Here is a 16,316-nt window from a genome sequence, read left to right as displayed (position 1 = left end):
GCCCCCCATAGCCCCCTTCCTGCCCCATAGCCCCCTCCCTGCCCCCCACTGCCCCACATCTGACCCCCCTAGCCCCCCATAGCTCCCTCCCTGCCCCACATCTGCCCCCCATAGCCCCATATCTGCCCCCCATAGCCCCATATCTGCCCCCCATAGCTCCCTCCCTGCCCCACATCTGCCCCCCATAGCCCCCTATATCCCCCCACATCTGCCCCCCATAACCCCATATCTACCCCCCATGTCCCCTCCCTGCCCCACATCTGACCCCATATCCCCCCATATCTGCCCCACATCTGCCCCCCATGTAGTGCTGACCCCCAGAAGTGTCTGAGCCCCCTGTGTGCCCGGATCTTCTTGAGCCGCTCCAAATCCTCGCGCAGTTTGTTGTCCAGCCCATTGGCCAGCACCTAAAGGGCAAATAAAGGTCACATAGGGGTCACCAGCAGGGGTCAGCCCCATATCCTGCCCCACATCCTGCCCCACATCACCCATTGCTGCCCCATATCCTGCCCCACATCACCCATTGCTGCCCCATATCCTGCCCCACATCAACCATTGCTGCCCCATATCCTGCCCCACATCACCCATTGCTGCCCCATATCCTGCCCCACATCACCCATTGCTGCCCCACATCACCCATTGCTGCCCCATATCCTGCCCCACATCACCCATTCCTGCCCCATATCCTGCCCCACATCAACCATTGCTGCCCCATATCCTGCCCCACATCAACCACTGCTGCCCCATATCCTGCCCCACATCAACCACTGCTGCCCCATATCCTGCCCCACATCAACCACTGCTGCCCCATATCCTGCCCCACATCAACCATTGCTGCCCCATATCCTGCCCCACATCTCCCATTCCAGCCCCACATCAACCATTGCTGCCCCATATCCTGCCCCACATCAACCATTGCTGCCCCACATCCTGCCCCACATCAACCATTGCTGCCCCATATCCTGCCCCACATCAACCATTGCTGCCCCATATCCTGCCCCACATCAACCATTGCTGCCCCATATCCTGCCCCACATCACCCATTGCTGCCCCACATCCTGCCCCACATCAACCATTGCTGCCCCATATCCTGCCCCACATCAACCATTGCTGCCCCATATCCTGCCCCACATCAACCATTGCTGCCCCATATCCTGCCCCATATCTCCTATTCCTGCCCCATATCCTGCCCTATATCGCCCATTGCTGCCCCATATCCTGCCCCACATCACCCATTGCTGCCCCATATCCTGCCCCACATCAACCATTGCTGCCCCATATCCTGCCCCACATCAACCATTGCTGCCCCATAACCTGCCCCACATCACCCATTGCTGCCCCATATCCTGCCCCACATCAACCATTGCTGCCCCATATCCTGCCCCACATCAACCATTGCTGCCCCATATCCTGCCCTATATCACCCATTGCTGCCCCATATCCTGCCCCACATCTTCCATTCCTGCCCCATATCCTGCCCCACATCAACCATTGCTGCCCCATATCCTGCCCCACATCACCCATTGCTGCCCCACATCCTGCCCCACATCAACCATTGCTGCCCCACATCCTGCCCTATATCACCCATTGCTGCCCCATATCCTGCCCCACATCAACCATTGCTGCCCCACATCTCCCATTCCAGCCCCACATCAACCATTGCTGCCCCATATCCTGCCCCACATCAACCATTGCTGCCCCATATCCTGCCCCACATCAACCATTGCTGCCCCATATCCTGCCCTATATCACCCATTCCTGCCCCATATCCTGCCCCACATCACCCATTGCTGCCCCATATCCTGCCCCACATCAACCATTGCTGCCCCATATCCTGCCCCACATCAACCATTGCTGCCCCATATCCTGCCCCACATCTCCCATTCCTGCCCCATATCCTGCCCCACATCAACCATTCCTGCCCCATATCCTGCCCCACATCACCCATTGCTGCCCCATATCCTGCCCCACATCTCCCATTCCTGCCCCATATCCTGCCCCACATCACCCATTGCTGCCCCATATCCTGCCCCACATCAACCATTGCTGCCCCATATCCTGCCCCACATCAACCATTGCTGCCCCACATCCTGCCCCACATCTCCCATTCCTGCCCCATATCCTGCCCCACATCACCCATTGCTGCCCCATATCCTGCCCCATATCAACCATTGCTGCCCCACATCAACCATTCCTGCCCCATATCCTGCCCCACATCACCCATTGCTGCCCCATATCCTGCCCCACATCAACCATTGCTGCCCCATATCCTGCCCCACATGAACCATTCCTGCCCCATATCCTGCCCCACATCAACCATTGCTGCCCCATATCCTGCCCCACATCAACCATTGCTGCCCCATATCCTGCCCCACATCAACCATTGCTGCCCCATATCCTGCCCCACATCTCCCATTGCTGCCCCATATCCTGCCCCACATCAACCATTGCTGCCCCATATCCTGCCCCACATCAACCATTGCTGCCCCATATCCTGCCCCACATCACCCATTGCTGCCCCATATCCTGCCCCACATCAACCATTGCTGCCCCATATCCTGCCCCACATCAACCATTGCTGCCCCATATCCTGCCCCACATCAACCATTGCTGCCCCATATCCTGCCCCACATCAACCATTGCTGCCCCATATCCTGCCCCACATCAACCATTGCTGCCCCATATCCTGCCCCACATCAACCATTCCTGCCCCATATCCTGCCCCACATCAACCATTGCTGCCCCATATCCTGCCCCACATCAACCATTGCTGCCCCATATCCTGCCCCACATCAACCATTGCTGCCCCATATCCTGCCCCACATCAACCATTGCTGCCCCATATCCTGCCCCACATCAACCATTGCTGCCCCATATCCTGCCCCACATCAACCATTGCTGCCCCATATCCTGCCCCACATCTCCCATTGCTGCCCCATATCCTGCCCCACATCAACCATTGCTGCCCCATATCCTGCCCCACATCAACCATTGCTGCCCCATATCCTGCCCCACATCTCCCATTCCAGCCCCACATCAACCATTCCTGCCCCACATCAACCACTCCTGCCCCACATCTCCCATTCCAGTCCCCCATTAACCATTGCTGCCCCATATCCTGCCCCACATCTCCCATTCCAGCCCCACATCAACCATTGCTGCCCCATATCCTGCCCCACATCAACCATTGCTGCCCCACATCCTGCCCCACATCACCCATTGCTGCCCCACATCCTGCCCCACATCACCCATTGCTGCCCCATATCCTGCCCCACATCAACCATTCCTGCCCCATATCCTGCCCCACATCAACCATTGCTGCCCCATATCCTGCCCCACATCAACCATTGCTGCCCCATATCCTGCCCCACATCAACCATTCCTGCCCCATATCCTGCCCCACATCAACCATTGCTGCCCCATATCCTGCCCCACATCAACCATTGCTGCCCCATATCCTGCCCCACATCAACCATTGCTGCCCCATATCCTGCCCCACATCAACCATTGCTGCCCCATATCCTGCCCCACATCACCCATTGCTGCCCCATATCCTGCCCCACATCAACCATTGCTGCCCCATATCCTGCCCCACATCAACCATTGCTGCCCCATAACCTGCCCCACATCACCCATTGCTGCCCCATATCCTGCCCCACATCAACCATTGCTGCCCCATATCCTGCCCCACATCAACCATTGCTGCCCCATATCCTGCCCTATATCACCCATTGCTGCCCCATATCCTGCCCCACATCTTCCATTCCTGCCCCATATCCTGCCCCACATCAACCATTGCTGCCCCACATCCTGCCCCACATCAACCATTGCTGCCCCACATCCTGCCCTATATCACCCATTGCTGCCCCATATCCTGCCCCACATCAACCATTGCTGCCCCACATCTCCCATTCCAGCCCCACATCAACCATTGCTGCCCCATATCCTGCCCCACATCAACCATTGCTGCCCCATATCCTGCCCCACATCAACCATTGCTGCCCCATATCCTGCCCCACATCAACCATTGCTGCCCCATATCCTGCCCCACATCACCCATTGCTGCCCCATATCCTGCCCCACATCAACCATTGCTGCCCCATATCCTGCCCCACATCACCCATTGCTGCCCCATATCCTGCCCCACATCAACCATTGCTGCCCCATATCCTGCCCCACATCAACCATTGCTGCCCCATAACCTGCCCCACATCACCCATTGCTGCCCCATATCCTGCCCCATATCAACCATTGCTGCCCCACATCCTGCCCCACATCAACCATTGCTGCCCCATATCCTGCCCCACATCAACCACTGCTGCCCCATATCCTGCCCCACATCAACCATTGCTGCCCCATATCCTGCCCCACATCAACCATTGCTGCCCCATATCCTGCCCCACATCACCCATTGCTGCCCCATATCCTGCCCCATATCTCCTATTCCTGCCCCATATCCTGCCCCACATCAACCATTGCTGCCCCATATCCTGCCCCACATCAACCATTGCTGCCCCATATCCTGCCCCACATCAACCATTGCTGCCCCATATCCTGCCCCACATCAACCATTGCTGCCCCATATCCTGCCCCACATCACCCATTCCTGCCCCATATCCTGCCCCACATCAACCATTGCTGCCCCATATCCTGCCCCACATCACCCATTGCTGCCCCATATCCTGCCCCATATCTCCTATTCCTGCCCCATATCCTGCCCCACATCACCCATTCCTGCCCCATATCCTGCCCCACATCAACCATTGCTGCCCCATATCCTGCCCCACATCAACCATTGCTGCCCCATATCCTGCCCCACATCAACCATTGCTGCCCCATATCCTGCCCCACATCAACCATTGCTGCCCCATATCCTGCCCCACATCACCCATTGCTGCCCCATATCCTGCCCCACATCAACCATTGCTGCCCCATATCCTGCCCCACATCAACCATTGCTGCCCCATATCCTGCCCCACATCACCCATTGCTGCCCCATATCCTGCCCCACATCAACCATTCCTGCCCCATATCCTGCCCCACATCAACCATTGCTGCCCCATATCCTGCCCCACATCAACCATTGCTGCCCCATATCCTGCCCCACATCAACCATTGCTGCCCCATATCCTGCCCCACATCAACCATTGCTGCCCCATATCCTGCCCCACATCAACCATTGCTGCCCCATATCCTGCCCCACATCAACCATTGCTGCCCCATATCCTGCCCCACATCACCCATTGCTGCCCCATATCCTGCCCCACATCAACCATTGCTGCCCCATATCCTGCCCCACATCACCCATTGCTGCCCCACATCACCCATTCCTGCCCCATATCCTGCCCCACATCACCCATTGCTGCCCCATATCCTGCCCCACATCAACCATTCCTGCCCCATATCCTGCCCCACATCACCCATTCCTGCCCCATATCCTGCCCCATATCAACCATTGCTGCCCCATATCCTGCCCCACATCACCCATTGCTGCCCCATATCCTGCCCCACATCAACCATTGCTGCCCCATATCCTGCCCCATATCTCCTATTCCTGCCCCATATCCTGCCCCACATCACCCATTCCTGCCCCATATCCTGCCCCACATCAACCATTGCTGCCCCATATCCTGCCCCACATCAACCATTGCTGCCCCATATCCTGCCCCACATCAACCATTGCTGCCCCATATCCTGCCCCACATCAACCATTGCTGCCCCATATCCTGCCCCACATCAACCATTGCTGCCCCATATCCTGCCCCACATCAACCATTGCTGCCCCACATCTCCCATTCCAGCCCCACATCAACCATTTCTGCCCCACATCAACCATTCCTGCCCCACATCAACCACTCCTGCCCCACATCAACCACTCCTGCCCCACGTCTCCCATTCCAGCCCCACATCAACCATTCCTGCCCCATATCCTGCCCCACATCAACCATTCCTGCCCCACATCAACCACTCCTGCCCCACATCTCCCATTCCAGCCCCACATTAACCATTGCTGCCCCATATCCTGCCCCACATCTCCCATTCCATCAACCATTCCTGCCCCATATCCTGCCCCACATCTCCCATTCCAGCCCCACATCAACCATTCCTGCCCCATATCCTGCCCCACATCTCCCATTCCAGCCCCACATCAACCATTCCTGCCCCATATCCTGCACCACATCTCCCATTCCTGCCCCACATCTCCTATTCCTGCCCCACATCTCCCATTCCAGCCCCACATCTCCTATTCCTGCCCCACATCTCCCATTCCAGCCCCACATCCTGCCCCACATCTGCCCCCCCTGCCCCACATCCACCCAGCTCCTCATCCTGCCCCACATGTACCCATCTCTACCCATCCCTGCCCCACATCCAGCCCCATATCCACCCATCCCTACCCCATATCCAACCACATCCCACCCCACATCTGCCCCACATCCAGCCCCAAATTCACACACGTCCAGCCCCATATCCACCAAACCCTGCCCCACATCCAGCCCCAGATCTGGCCCCACATCTGCCCCCCTGGCCCCACATCCTGCCCCACATCTGCCCATCCCTGCCCCACATCCAGCCCCATATTCACCCATCCCTGCCCCACATTCACCCACATCCTACCTCACATCCAGCCCCACATCTGCCCATCCCTGCCCCACATCCAGCCCCACATTTTACCTCACATCCAGCCCCGTATCTACCCATCCCTGCCCCACATCCCGCCCCACACCCACCCACATCCAGCCCCATATCTACCTGCATCCTGCCCCACACCCTGCCCCATATCTACCCACCCCTGCCCCACACCCTGCCCCACATCCACCTGCATCCAGCCCCACACCTGCCCCACATAGTGCCCCACATTGTGTCCAGCCCCACATCTCCCATTCCAACCCCATATCTCCCACTCCAGCCCCACATCTACCCATCCCTGCCCCACATCCAGCCATCCCTGCCCCACATGTGCCCCACACGGTGCCCCATAAGTTACCTGGCTGTACTTCCCATCCTTGACGTCCTTCTGCCTGTTGAGGAACCAATCCGGGATCTTGTATTGACGCGGGTTCTGCATGATGGTGATCACACGCTCCACCTACACACAAAGGGGAGGGGGATTAAATGGGGGGGGGGGGCACCCATAGGTGTGGGGCTGACCCCACAGCGACCCACATCCCCCCAACCCAGTGGGTCTGGAGGTGCCTAGAAGGGGGTAACCCACCCCCCCAAGCCTCCCCGTACCCCACATCCCACCTCACCCCCCCCCCCATTCATCCCATTTCCCCCCCCATACCTCCCATCCCCATCCCCCTCCCCATTCTCCCCCATCCCCCCTCATATGTCCCCCTACCCCCTCATGCCCCCCTTTAATACCCCCATATATCCCCCCCTTTAACCCCCCATATATCCCCCTTTTATATCCCCCTTTAATCCCCCCATATATCCCTTCAATTCCCCCATATATCCCCCCTTTAATACCCCCCCATATATCCCCCCTTTAATACCCCCCCATATATCCCCCTTTAACCCCCCCATATATCCCCCTAACCCCCCCCATATATCCCCCCTTTATTTCCCCCATATACCACCCATTAACCCCCCCATACATCCCCCCCTTTAATCCCCCCCATATACCCCCCTTTAATCCCCCCATATATCCCCCTTTAATCCCCCCTTTAATACCCCCCCATATATCCCCCCTTTAACCCCCCCATATATCCCCCCTTTAACCCCCCCATATATCCCCCCTTTTAGACCCCCCATATATCCCCCTTTAACCCCCATATATCCCCCCCTTTAATACCCCCCCATATATCCCCCTTTAACCCCCCATATATCCCCCCTTTAACCCCCCCATCTATCCCCCCTTTTAGACCCCCCATATATCCCCCTTTAACCCCCCCATACATCCCCCCCTTTAATCCCCCCATATACCCCCCTTTAATCCCCCCATATACCCCCCTTTAATCCCCCCATATATCCCCCTTTAATCCCCCCTTTAATACCCCCCCATCTATCCCCCCCATATATCCCCCTTTAACCATCCCATATATCCCCCCCTTTAATCCCCCCATATATCCCCCCTTTAATCCCCCCATATATCCCCCTTTAACCCCCCATATCCCCCCTTTAACCCCCCATATATCCCCCCTTTAATACCCCCCCATCTATCCCCCTTTAACCCCCCCATCTATCCCCCTTTAACCCCCCCATCTATCCCCCTTTAACCCCCCCATCTATCCCCCTTTAACCCCCCCATCTATCCCCCTTTAACCCCCCCATCTATCCCCCTTTAACCCCCCCATCTATCCCCCCCTTTAACCCCCTCATCTATCCCCCCCCTTTAACCCCCCATATATCCCCCCTTTAACCCCCCCATCTATCCCCCCTTTTAGACCCCCCATCTATCCCCCTTTAATACCCCCCCATATATCCCCCTTTAACCCCCCCATATATCCCCCTTTAATCCCCCCATATATCCCTTCAATCCCCCCATATATCCCCCCTTTAATACCCCCCCATATATCCCCCCTTTAATACCCCCCATATATCCCCCCTTTAATACCCCCCCATATACCCCCCCTTTAACCCCCCATATACCCCCCCTTTAACCCCCCATATATCCCCCCTTTAACCCCCCATATATCCCCCCTTTAACCCCCCATATATCCCCCCTTTAACCCCCCATATATCCCCTTTAACCCCCCATATATCCCCCCTTTAATACCCCCCCATATATCCCCCTTTAACCCCCCACATATCCCCCTTTAACCCCCCCATATATCCCCCTAACCCCCCCATATATCCCCCTTTAACCCCCCCATATATCCCCCTAACCCCCCCATATATCCCCCCTTTAACCCCCCCATATATCCCCCCTTTAACCCCCCCATATATCCCCCTAACCCCCCCCCATATACTTTTACCCCCCCACATATCCACATCCACCTCCTACATATAACTCCCTATATACATATACCCCCCTATATAACCCCCCCTATATACATATACCCCTCCTACATACATCTCCCCCCCCATATTTAACCCCCCTATATACATCTACCCCCCCATATATAACCCCCCCATATATAATCCCTCCATATACTTATACCCCCCATATATAACCCCCCCATATACATATACCCCCCCATATACATATATACCCCCTATATATATATAACTCCCCCTATATACATATATCCCCCCCCAATATATACATCCCCCTATATATCCATACCTCATCCTCAGTGAGTTCCCCCGCTCTCTTGGTCAGGTCGATATCAGCCTTTCTCAGCACTACATGGGCGTAGCGACGGCCCACACCCTACAACAGCAATCACCCCATTAATACCCCATAAGTGACCCCCCCCCACCCCAAAGGAACCCCCCCCAAGGGCACCCACCCCCCCAATGGTGACCCCCCCCCCTATTATAAAGGTGACCCCCCATTATAATGGTGACCCCCCCCATTATAATGGTGCCCCCCACATTATAAAGGTGCCCCCCCCATTATAAAGGTGCCCCCCCATTATAAAGGTGCCCCTCCATTTTAAAGGTGCCCCCCCATTATAAAGGTGCCCCTCCATTTTAAAGGTGCCCCCCCATTATAAAGGTGCCCCTCCATTTTAAAGGTGCCCCCCCATTATAAAGGTGCCCCCCCCATTATAAAGGTGACCCCCCCAATATAAAGGTGCCCCCCCATTATAAAGGTGCCCCCTCATTATAAAGGTGCCCCCCCATTATAAAGGTGCCCCCCCCATTATAAAAGTGCCCCCCCCATTATAAAGGTGACCCCCCCATTATAATGGTGCCCCCCCCATTATAAAGGTGACCCCCCCAATATAATGGTGCTCCCCCCTTATAATGGTGCCCCCCCCATTATAAAGGTGCCCCCCCATTATAATGGTGCCCCCCCCATTATAAAGGTGCCCCCCCATTATAATGGTGCCCCCCCCATTATAAAGGTGCCCCCCCATTATAATGGTGCCCCCCCATTATAATGGTGCCCCCCCAATGCTGACCCCCCCCCAACTATAAAGGTGCCCCCCCATTATAATGGTGCCCCCCCATTATAATGGTGCCCCCCCCATTATAAAGGTGACCCCCCCCCATTATAAAGGTGACCCCCCCCATTATAAAGGTGACCCCCCCCCCATTATAAAGATACCCCCCCCCATTATAAAGCTGACACCCCCCCATTATAAAGCTGACACCCCCCATTATAAAGGAGACCCCCCCCCATTATAAAGCTGACACCCCCCCATTGTATCGGTGCCCCCCTCATTATAAAGGAGACCCCCCCCATTATAAAGGTGACCCCCCCCATTATAAAGATACCCCCCCATTATAAAGGTGACCCTCCCCCCATTATAAAGGTGCCCCCCCCCATTATTACCTTGATGGCAGTGATGGCGAATGCGATCTTCCTCCTCCCATCGATGTTGGTGTTCAACACACGCAGAATGTGCTGGAACTTCTCGGGGATCACCAGGGACTGATATGGGATGGAGACCAGCACGTTGGGTGCCCATGGGTCCCATAGGAGCCCATAGGATCCCATAGGATCCCATAGGAGCCCGTAAGTACCCATAGGATCCCATAAGTACCCATAGGATCCCATAGGAGCCTATAGATGCCCATAGGATCCCATAGGTGCCCATAGGATCCCATGGATGCTGATAGGAGCCCATAGGTGCCTATAGGAGCCTATAGGGGCCCATAGGATCCCATAGGTGTCCATAGGATCCAATAGGTGTCCATAGGAGCCCATAGGATCCCATAGGTGCCCATAGGATCCCATAGGTGCCCATGGGTGCTGATGGGTGCCCATAGGATCCCATAGGTGCCCATAGGATCCCATAGGAGCCCGTAGGTGCTGATGGGTCCCATAGGATCCCACAGGTGCCCATAGGATCCCATAGGATCCCATAGGAGCCCATGGGTGCCCATAGGATCCCATAGGATCCCATAGGAACCCATAGGAGCTGATGGGTGCCCATAGGATCCCATAGGTGCCCATAGGATCCCATAGGAACCCATAGGAGCTGATGGGTGCCCATAGGATCCCATAGGTGCCCATAGGATCCCATAGGCGCCCATAGGATCCCATAGGTGCCCATGGGTGCCCATAGGATCCCATAGGTGCCCATAGGATCCCATAGGTGCCTATAGGAGCCCATAGGTGCCCATAGCTGCCCATAGGATCCCATAGGAGCCCATGGGTGCCCATAGGATCCCATAGGTGCCCATGGGTGCTGATGGGTGCCCATAGGATCCCATAGGTGCCCATAGGAGCCCATAGGATCCCATGGGTGCTGATGGGTGCCCATAGGATCCCATAGGTGCCCATAGGAGCCCATAGGTGCCCATAGGATCCCGTAGGTGCCCATAGGATCCCATGGGTGCTGATGGGTGCCCATAGGAACCCATGGGTGCCCATAGGAGTCCATAGGTGCCCATAGGATCCCATAGGAGCCCATAGGATCCCATAAGTACCCATAGGATCCTATAAGTACCCATAGGATCCCATAGGAGCCCATAGGAGCCTATAGATGCCCATAGGAGCCCATGGGTGCCCATAGGAGCCCATAGGATCCCATAGGTGCCCATAGGTGCTGATGGGTGCCCATAGGATCCCATAGGTGCCCATAGGATCCCATAGGAGCCCATGGGTGCCCATAGGATCCCATAGGATCCCATAGGCGCCCATAGGATCCCATACGTGCTGATGGGTGCCCATAGGATCCCATAGGTGCCCATAGGATCCCATGGATGCTGATAGGAGCCCATAGGTGCCTATAGGAGCCTATAGGGGCCCATAGGATCCCATAGGATCCCATAGGTGCCCATAGGAGCCCATAGGATCCCATAGGAGCCCATAGGTGCCCATAGGATCCCATAGGTGCCCATAGGAGCCCATAGGATCCCATAGGAGCCCATAGGATCCCATAGGAGCCCATAGGTGCCTATAGGAGCCCATAGGATCCCATAGGAGCCCATAGGAGCCCGTAGGTGCCCATAGGAGCCCATAGGATCCCACAGGTGCCTATAGGAGCCCATAGGATCCCATAGGTGCCCATAGGAGCCCATAGGATCCCATAGGTGCCCATGGGTGCCCATAGGATCCCATAGGTGTCCATAGGAGCCCATGGGTGCCCATAGGATCCCATAGGTGCCCATAGGATCCCATAGGAGCCCGTAGGTGCCCATAGGATCCCATAGGAGCCCATGGGTGCCCATAGGATCCCATAGGTGCCCATAGGATCCCATGGGTGCTGATGGGTGCCCATAGGAACCCATAGGTGCCTATAGGAACCCACAGGTGCCCATAGGATCCCATAGGAGCCCATGGGTGCCCATAGGATCCCATAGGAGCCTATAGATGCCCATAGGAGCCCATAGGTGCCCATAGGATCCCATAGGTGCCCATAGGAGCTGATGGGTGCCCATTGGATCCCATAGGTGCCCATAGGATCCCATAGGTGCCCATAGGAGCTGATGGGTGCCCATAGGATCCCATAGGTGCCCATAGGAGCCCATGGGTGCCCATAGGAGCCCATGGGTGCTGATGGGTGCCCATAGGATCCCATAGGTGCCCATAGGATCCCATAGGATCCCATGGGTGCTGATGGGTGCCCATAGGATCCCATAGGTGCCCATAGGATCCCATAGGTGCCCATAGGATCCCGTAGGTGCCCATAGGATCCCATGGGTGCTGATGGGTGCCCATAGGAACCCATGGGTGCCCATAGGAGTCCATAGGTGCCCATAGGATCCCATAGGAGCCCACAGGATCCCATAAGTACCCATAGGATCCTATAAGTACCCATAGGATCCCATAGGAGCCCATAGGAGCCTATAGATGCCCATAGGAGCCCATGGGTGCCCATAGGAGCCCATAGGATCCCATAGGAGCCCATAGGTGCTGATGGGTCCCATATGATCCCATAGGTGCCCATAGCATCCCATAGGATTCCATAGGAGCCCATAGGATCCCATGGGTGCCCATAGGAGCCCATAGGATCCCATAGGTGCCCATAGGAGCCCATGGGTGCCCATAAGATCCCATAGGATCCCATGGGTGCTGATGGGTCCCATAGGATCCCATGGGTGCTGATGGGTCCCATAGGATCCCATAGGTGCCTATAGGAGCCCATAGGATCACATGGGTGCTGATGGGTGCCCATAGGATCCCATAGGTGCCCATAGGATCCCATAGGAGCCCTTAGGTGCTAATGGGTGCCTATAAGAACCCATAGGACCCCATGGGTGCTGATGCGTGCCCCCATTGCCCCCCCAAAACATTTCTATCCCATAATGATCTTACGGGATGGGGATGATCATTATGGGATGGGGGCGGCCATTGTGGGATGGAGAAGCTCATTATGGGCTGGGGTCTCTCATTACGGTCTGGGGTCTCTCATTACGGTCTGGGGTCTCTCATTACGGGCTGGGGTCTCATTAAGGTCTGGGGTCTCTCATTAAGGTCTGGGGTCTCTCATTAAGGTCTGGGGTCTCTCATTACGGGCTGGGGTCTCTCATTAAGGTCTGGGGTCTCTCATTAAGGTCTGGGGTCTCATTAAGGTCTGGGGTCTCTCATTACGGTCTGGGGTCTCTCATTACGGGCTGGGGTCTCTCATTAAGGTCTGGGGTCTCTCATTAAGGTCTGGGGTCTCTCATTAAGGTCTGGGGTCTCATTAAGGTCTGGGGTCTCATTAAGGTCTGGGGTCTCTCATTAAGGTCTGGGGTCTCTCATTATGGGCTGGGGTCTCTCATTAAGGTCTGGGGTCTCATTAAGGTCTGGGGTCTCTCATTAAGGTCTGGGGTCTCATTACGGTCTGGGGTCTCTCATTAAGGTCTGGGGTCTCTCATTAAGGTCTGGGGTCTCATTAAGGTCTGGGGTCTCATTATGGGCTGGGGTCTCATTAAGGTCTGGGGTCTCATTAAGGTCTGGGGTCTCTCATTAAGGTCTGGGGTCTCATTAAGGTCTGGGGTCTCTCATTAAGGTCTGGGGTCTCATTAAGGTCTGGGGTCCCTCATTACGGTCTGGGGTCTCTCATTAAGATCTGGGGTCTCTCATTAAGGTCTGGGGTCTCTCATTAAGGTCTGGGGTCTCATTAAGGTCTGGGGTCTCTCATTAAGATCTGGGGTCTCATTAAGATCTGGGGTCTCTCATTAAGGTCTGGGGTCTCTCATTAAGGTCTGGGATCTCATTAAGATCTGGGGTCTCATTAAGGTCTGGGGTCTCTCATTATGGGCTGGGGTCTCTCATTAAGGTCTGGGGTCTCTCATTAAGGTCTGGGGTCTCATTAAGGTCTGGGGTCTCTCATTAAGGTCTGGGGTCTCTCATTATGGGCTGGGGTCTCTCATTAAGGTCTGGGGTCTCATTAAGGTCTGGGGTCTCTCATTAAGGTCTGGGGTCTCATTACGGTCTGGGGTCTCTCATTAAGGTCTGGGGTCTCTCATTAAGGTCTGGGGTCTCATTAAGGTCTGGGGTCTCATTATGGGCTGGGGTCTCATTAAGGTCTGGGGTCTCATTAAGGTCTGGGGTCTCTCATTAAGGTCTGGGGTCTCATTAAGGTCTGGGGTCTCTCATTAAGGTCTGGGGTCTCATTAAGGTCTGGGGTCCCTCATTACGGTCTGGGGTCTCTCATTAAGATCTGGGGTCTCTCATTAAGGTCTGGGGTCTCTCATTAAGGTCTGGGGTCTCATTAAGGTCTGGGGTCTCTCATTAAGATCTGGGGTCTCATTAAGATCTGGGGTCTCTCATTAAGGTCTGGGGTCTCTCATTAAGGTCTGGGATCTCATTAAGATCTGGGGTCTCATTAAGGTCTGGGGTCTCTCATTATGGGCTGGGGTCTCTCATTAAGGTCTGGGGTCTCTCATTAAGGTCTGGGGTCTCATTAAGGTCTGGGGTCTCTCATTAAGGTCTGGGGTCTCTCATTAAGGTCTGGGGTCTCTCATTAAGGTCTGGCGTCTCATTAAGGTCTGGGGTCTCTCATTAAGGTCTGGGGTCTCTCATTATGGGCTGGGGTCTCTCATTAAGGTCTGGGGTCTCTCATTGTGGGCTGGGGTCTCATTAAGGTCTGGGGTCTCTCATTATGGGCTGGGGTCTCTCATTAAGGTCTGGGGTCTCTCATTATGGGCTGGGGTCTCATTAAGGTCTGGGGTCTCTCATTATGATCTGGGGTCTCTCATTAAGGTCTGGGGTCTCTCATTAAGGTCTGGGGTCTCTCATTACGGTCTGGGGTCTCTCATTATGGTCTGGGGTCTCTCATTAAGGTCTGGGGTCTCTCATTATGGGCTGGGGTCTCTCATTAAGGTCTGGGGTCTCTCATTATGGGCTGGGGTCTCATTAAGGTCTGGGGTCTCTCATTAAGGTCTGGGGTCTCTCATTAAGGTCTGGGGTCTCATTAAGGTCTGGGGTCTCTCATTATGGTCTGGGGTCTCTCATTAAGGTCTGGGGTCTCTCATTATGGGCTGGGGTCTCATTAAGGTCTGGGGTCTCTCATTAAGGTCTGGGGTCTCTCATTAAGGTCTGGGGTCTCATTAAGGTCTGGGGTCTCTCATTACGGTCTGGGGTCTCTCATTATGGTCTGGGGTCTCTCATTAAGGTCTGGGGTCTCTCATTAAGGTCTGGGGTCTCATTAAGGTCTGGGGTCTCTCATTAAGGTCTGGGGTCTCTCATTATGGTCTGGGGTCTCTCATTAAGGTCTGGGGTCTCTCATTAAGGTCTGGGGTCTCATTAAGGTCTGGGGTCTCTCATTAAGGTCTGGGGTCTCTCATTATGGTCTGGGGTCTCTCATTAAGGTCTGGGGTCTCTCATTAAGGTCTGGGGTCTCATTAAGGTCTGGGGTCTCTCATTAAGGTCTGGGGTCTCATTAAGGTCTGGGGTCTCTCATTATGGTCTGGGGTCTCTCATTATGGGCTGGGGTCTCTCATTAAGGTCTGGGGACTCTCATTATGGGCTGGGGTCTCATTACGGTCTGGGGTCTCTCCCTCTATAGCTCCCTATGGGCCTAGGCCGCGCCATACTAGGCCGCAATCCCCCCCCCTCCCCTTTAATGGCGGCTCCTCGCTCCCCCCCGACCCCACATCCTCCATCCAGCCCCCTCCGCTCCCCCCCGGTCCCTTCCCGTCCCCATCGGCCCCGGATGGAGCCCAATGATGGCGGATGGAGCCGGATGGAGCCGGATGGAGCCGGCTCCACATTCACTCACCATGGCGGCGGCCTCCGAGCTCAACCGGAAGAGACAGAGAAAGGAAGCGGAAGTGACGTCGGCGGAAGTAGCAAGACCACCGGAAGTGCGCTTCCGGATGGG

General features: G+C 55.7%; 1 protein-coding gene across 1 annotated transcript; it reads right to left on the bottom strand.

Moving 5' to 3' along the window:
• Positions 1–263: 263 nt before the first annotated feature.
• RPS18 (ribosomal protein S18) lies at positions 264–16,247 on the bottom strand (the record flags this gene model as incomplete). The annotated part of the gene is made up of 5 exons (XM_085532666.1): positions 16,215–16,247; positions 10,391–10,489; positions 9,233–9,319; positions 6,989–7,090; positions 264–407 (listed from the first exon to the last, which is right to left on the bottom strand). Coding segments are annotated over exons 1-5 (435 nt in total), but the record flags the coding sequence as incomplete, so codon positions are not given.
• Between the last annotated feature and the right edge of the window lie 69 nt (positions 16,248–16,316).

This window comes from Coturnix japonica, unplaced genomic scaffold, assembly GCF_054131305.1.
Source record: "Coturnix japonica strain WE unplaced genomic scaffold, WE-NBRP24 Scf050, whole genome shotgun sequence".
NCBI classification, from domain to species: domain Eukaryota; kingdom Metazoa; phylum Chordata; class Aves; order Galliformes; family Phasianidae; genus Coturnix; species Coturnix japonica.
Note: the sequence above shows the minus strand (reverse complement) of the source record. Positions and strands in the feature narration are given on the sequence as shown.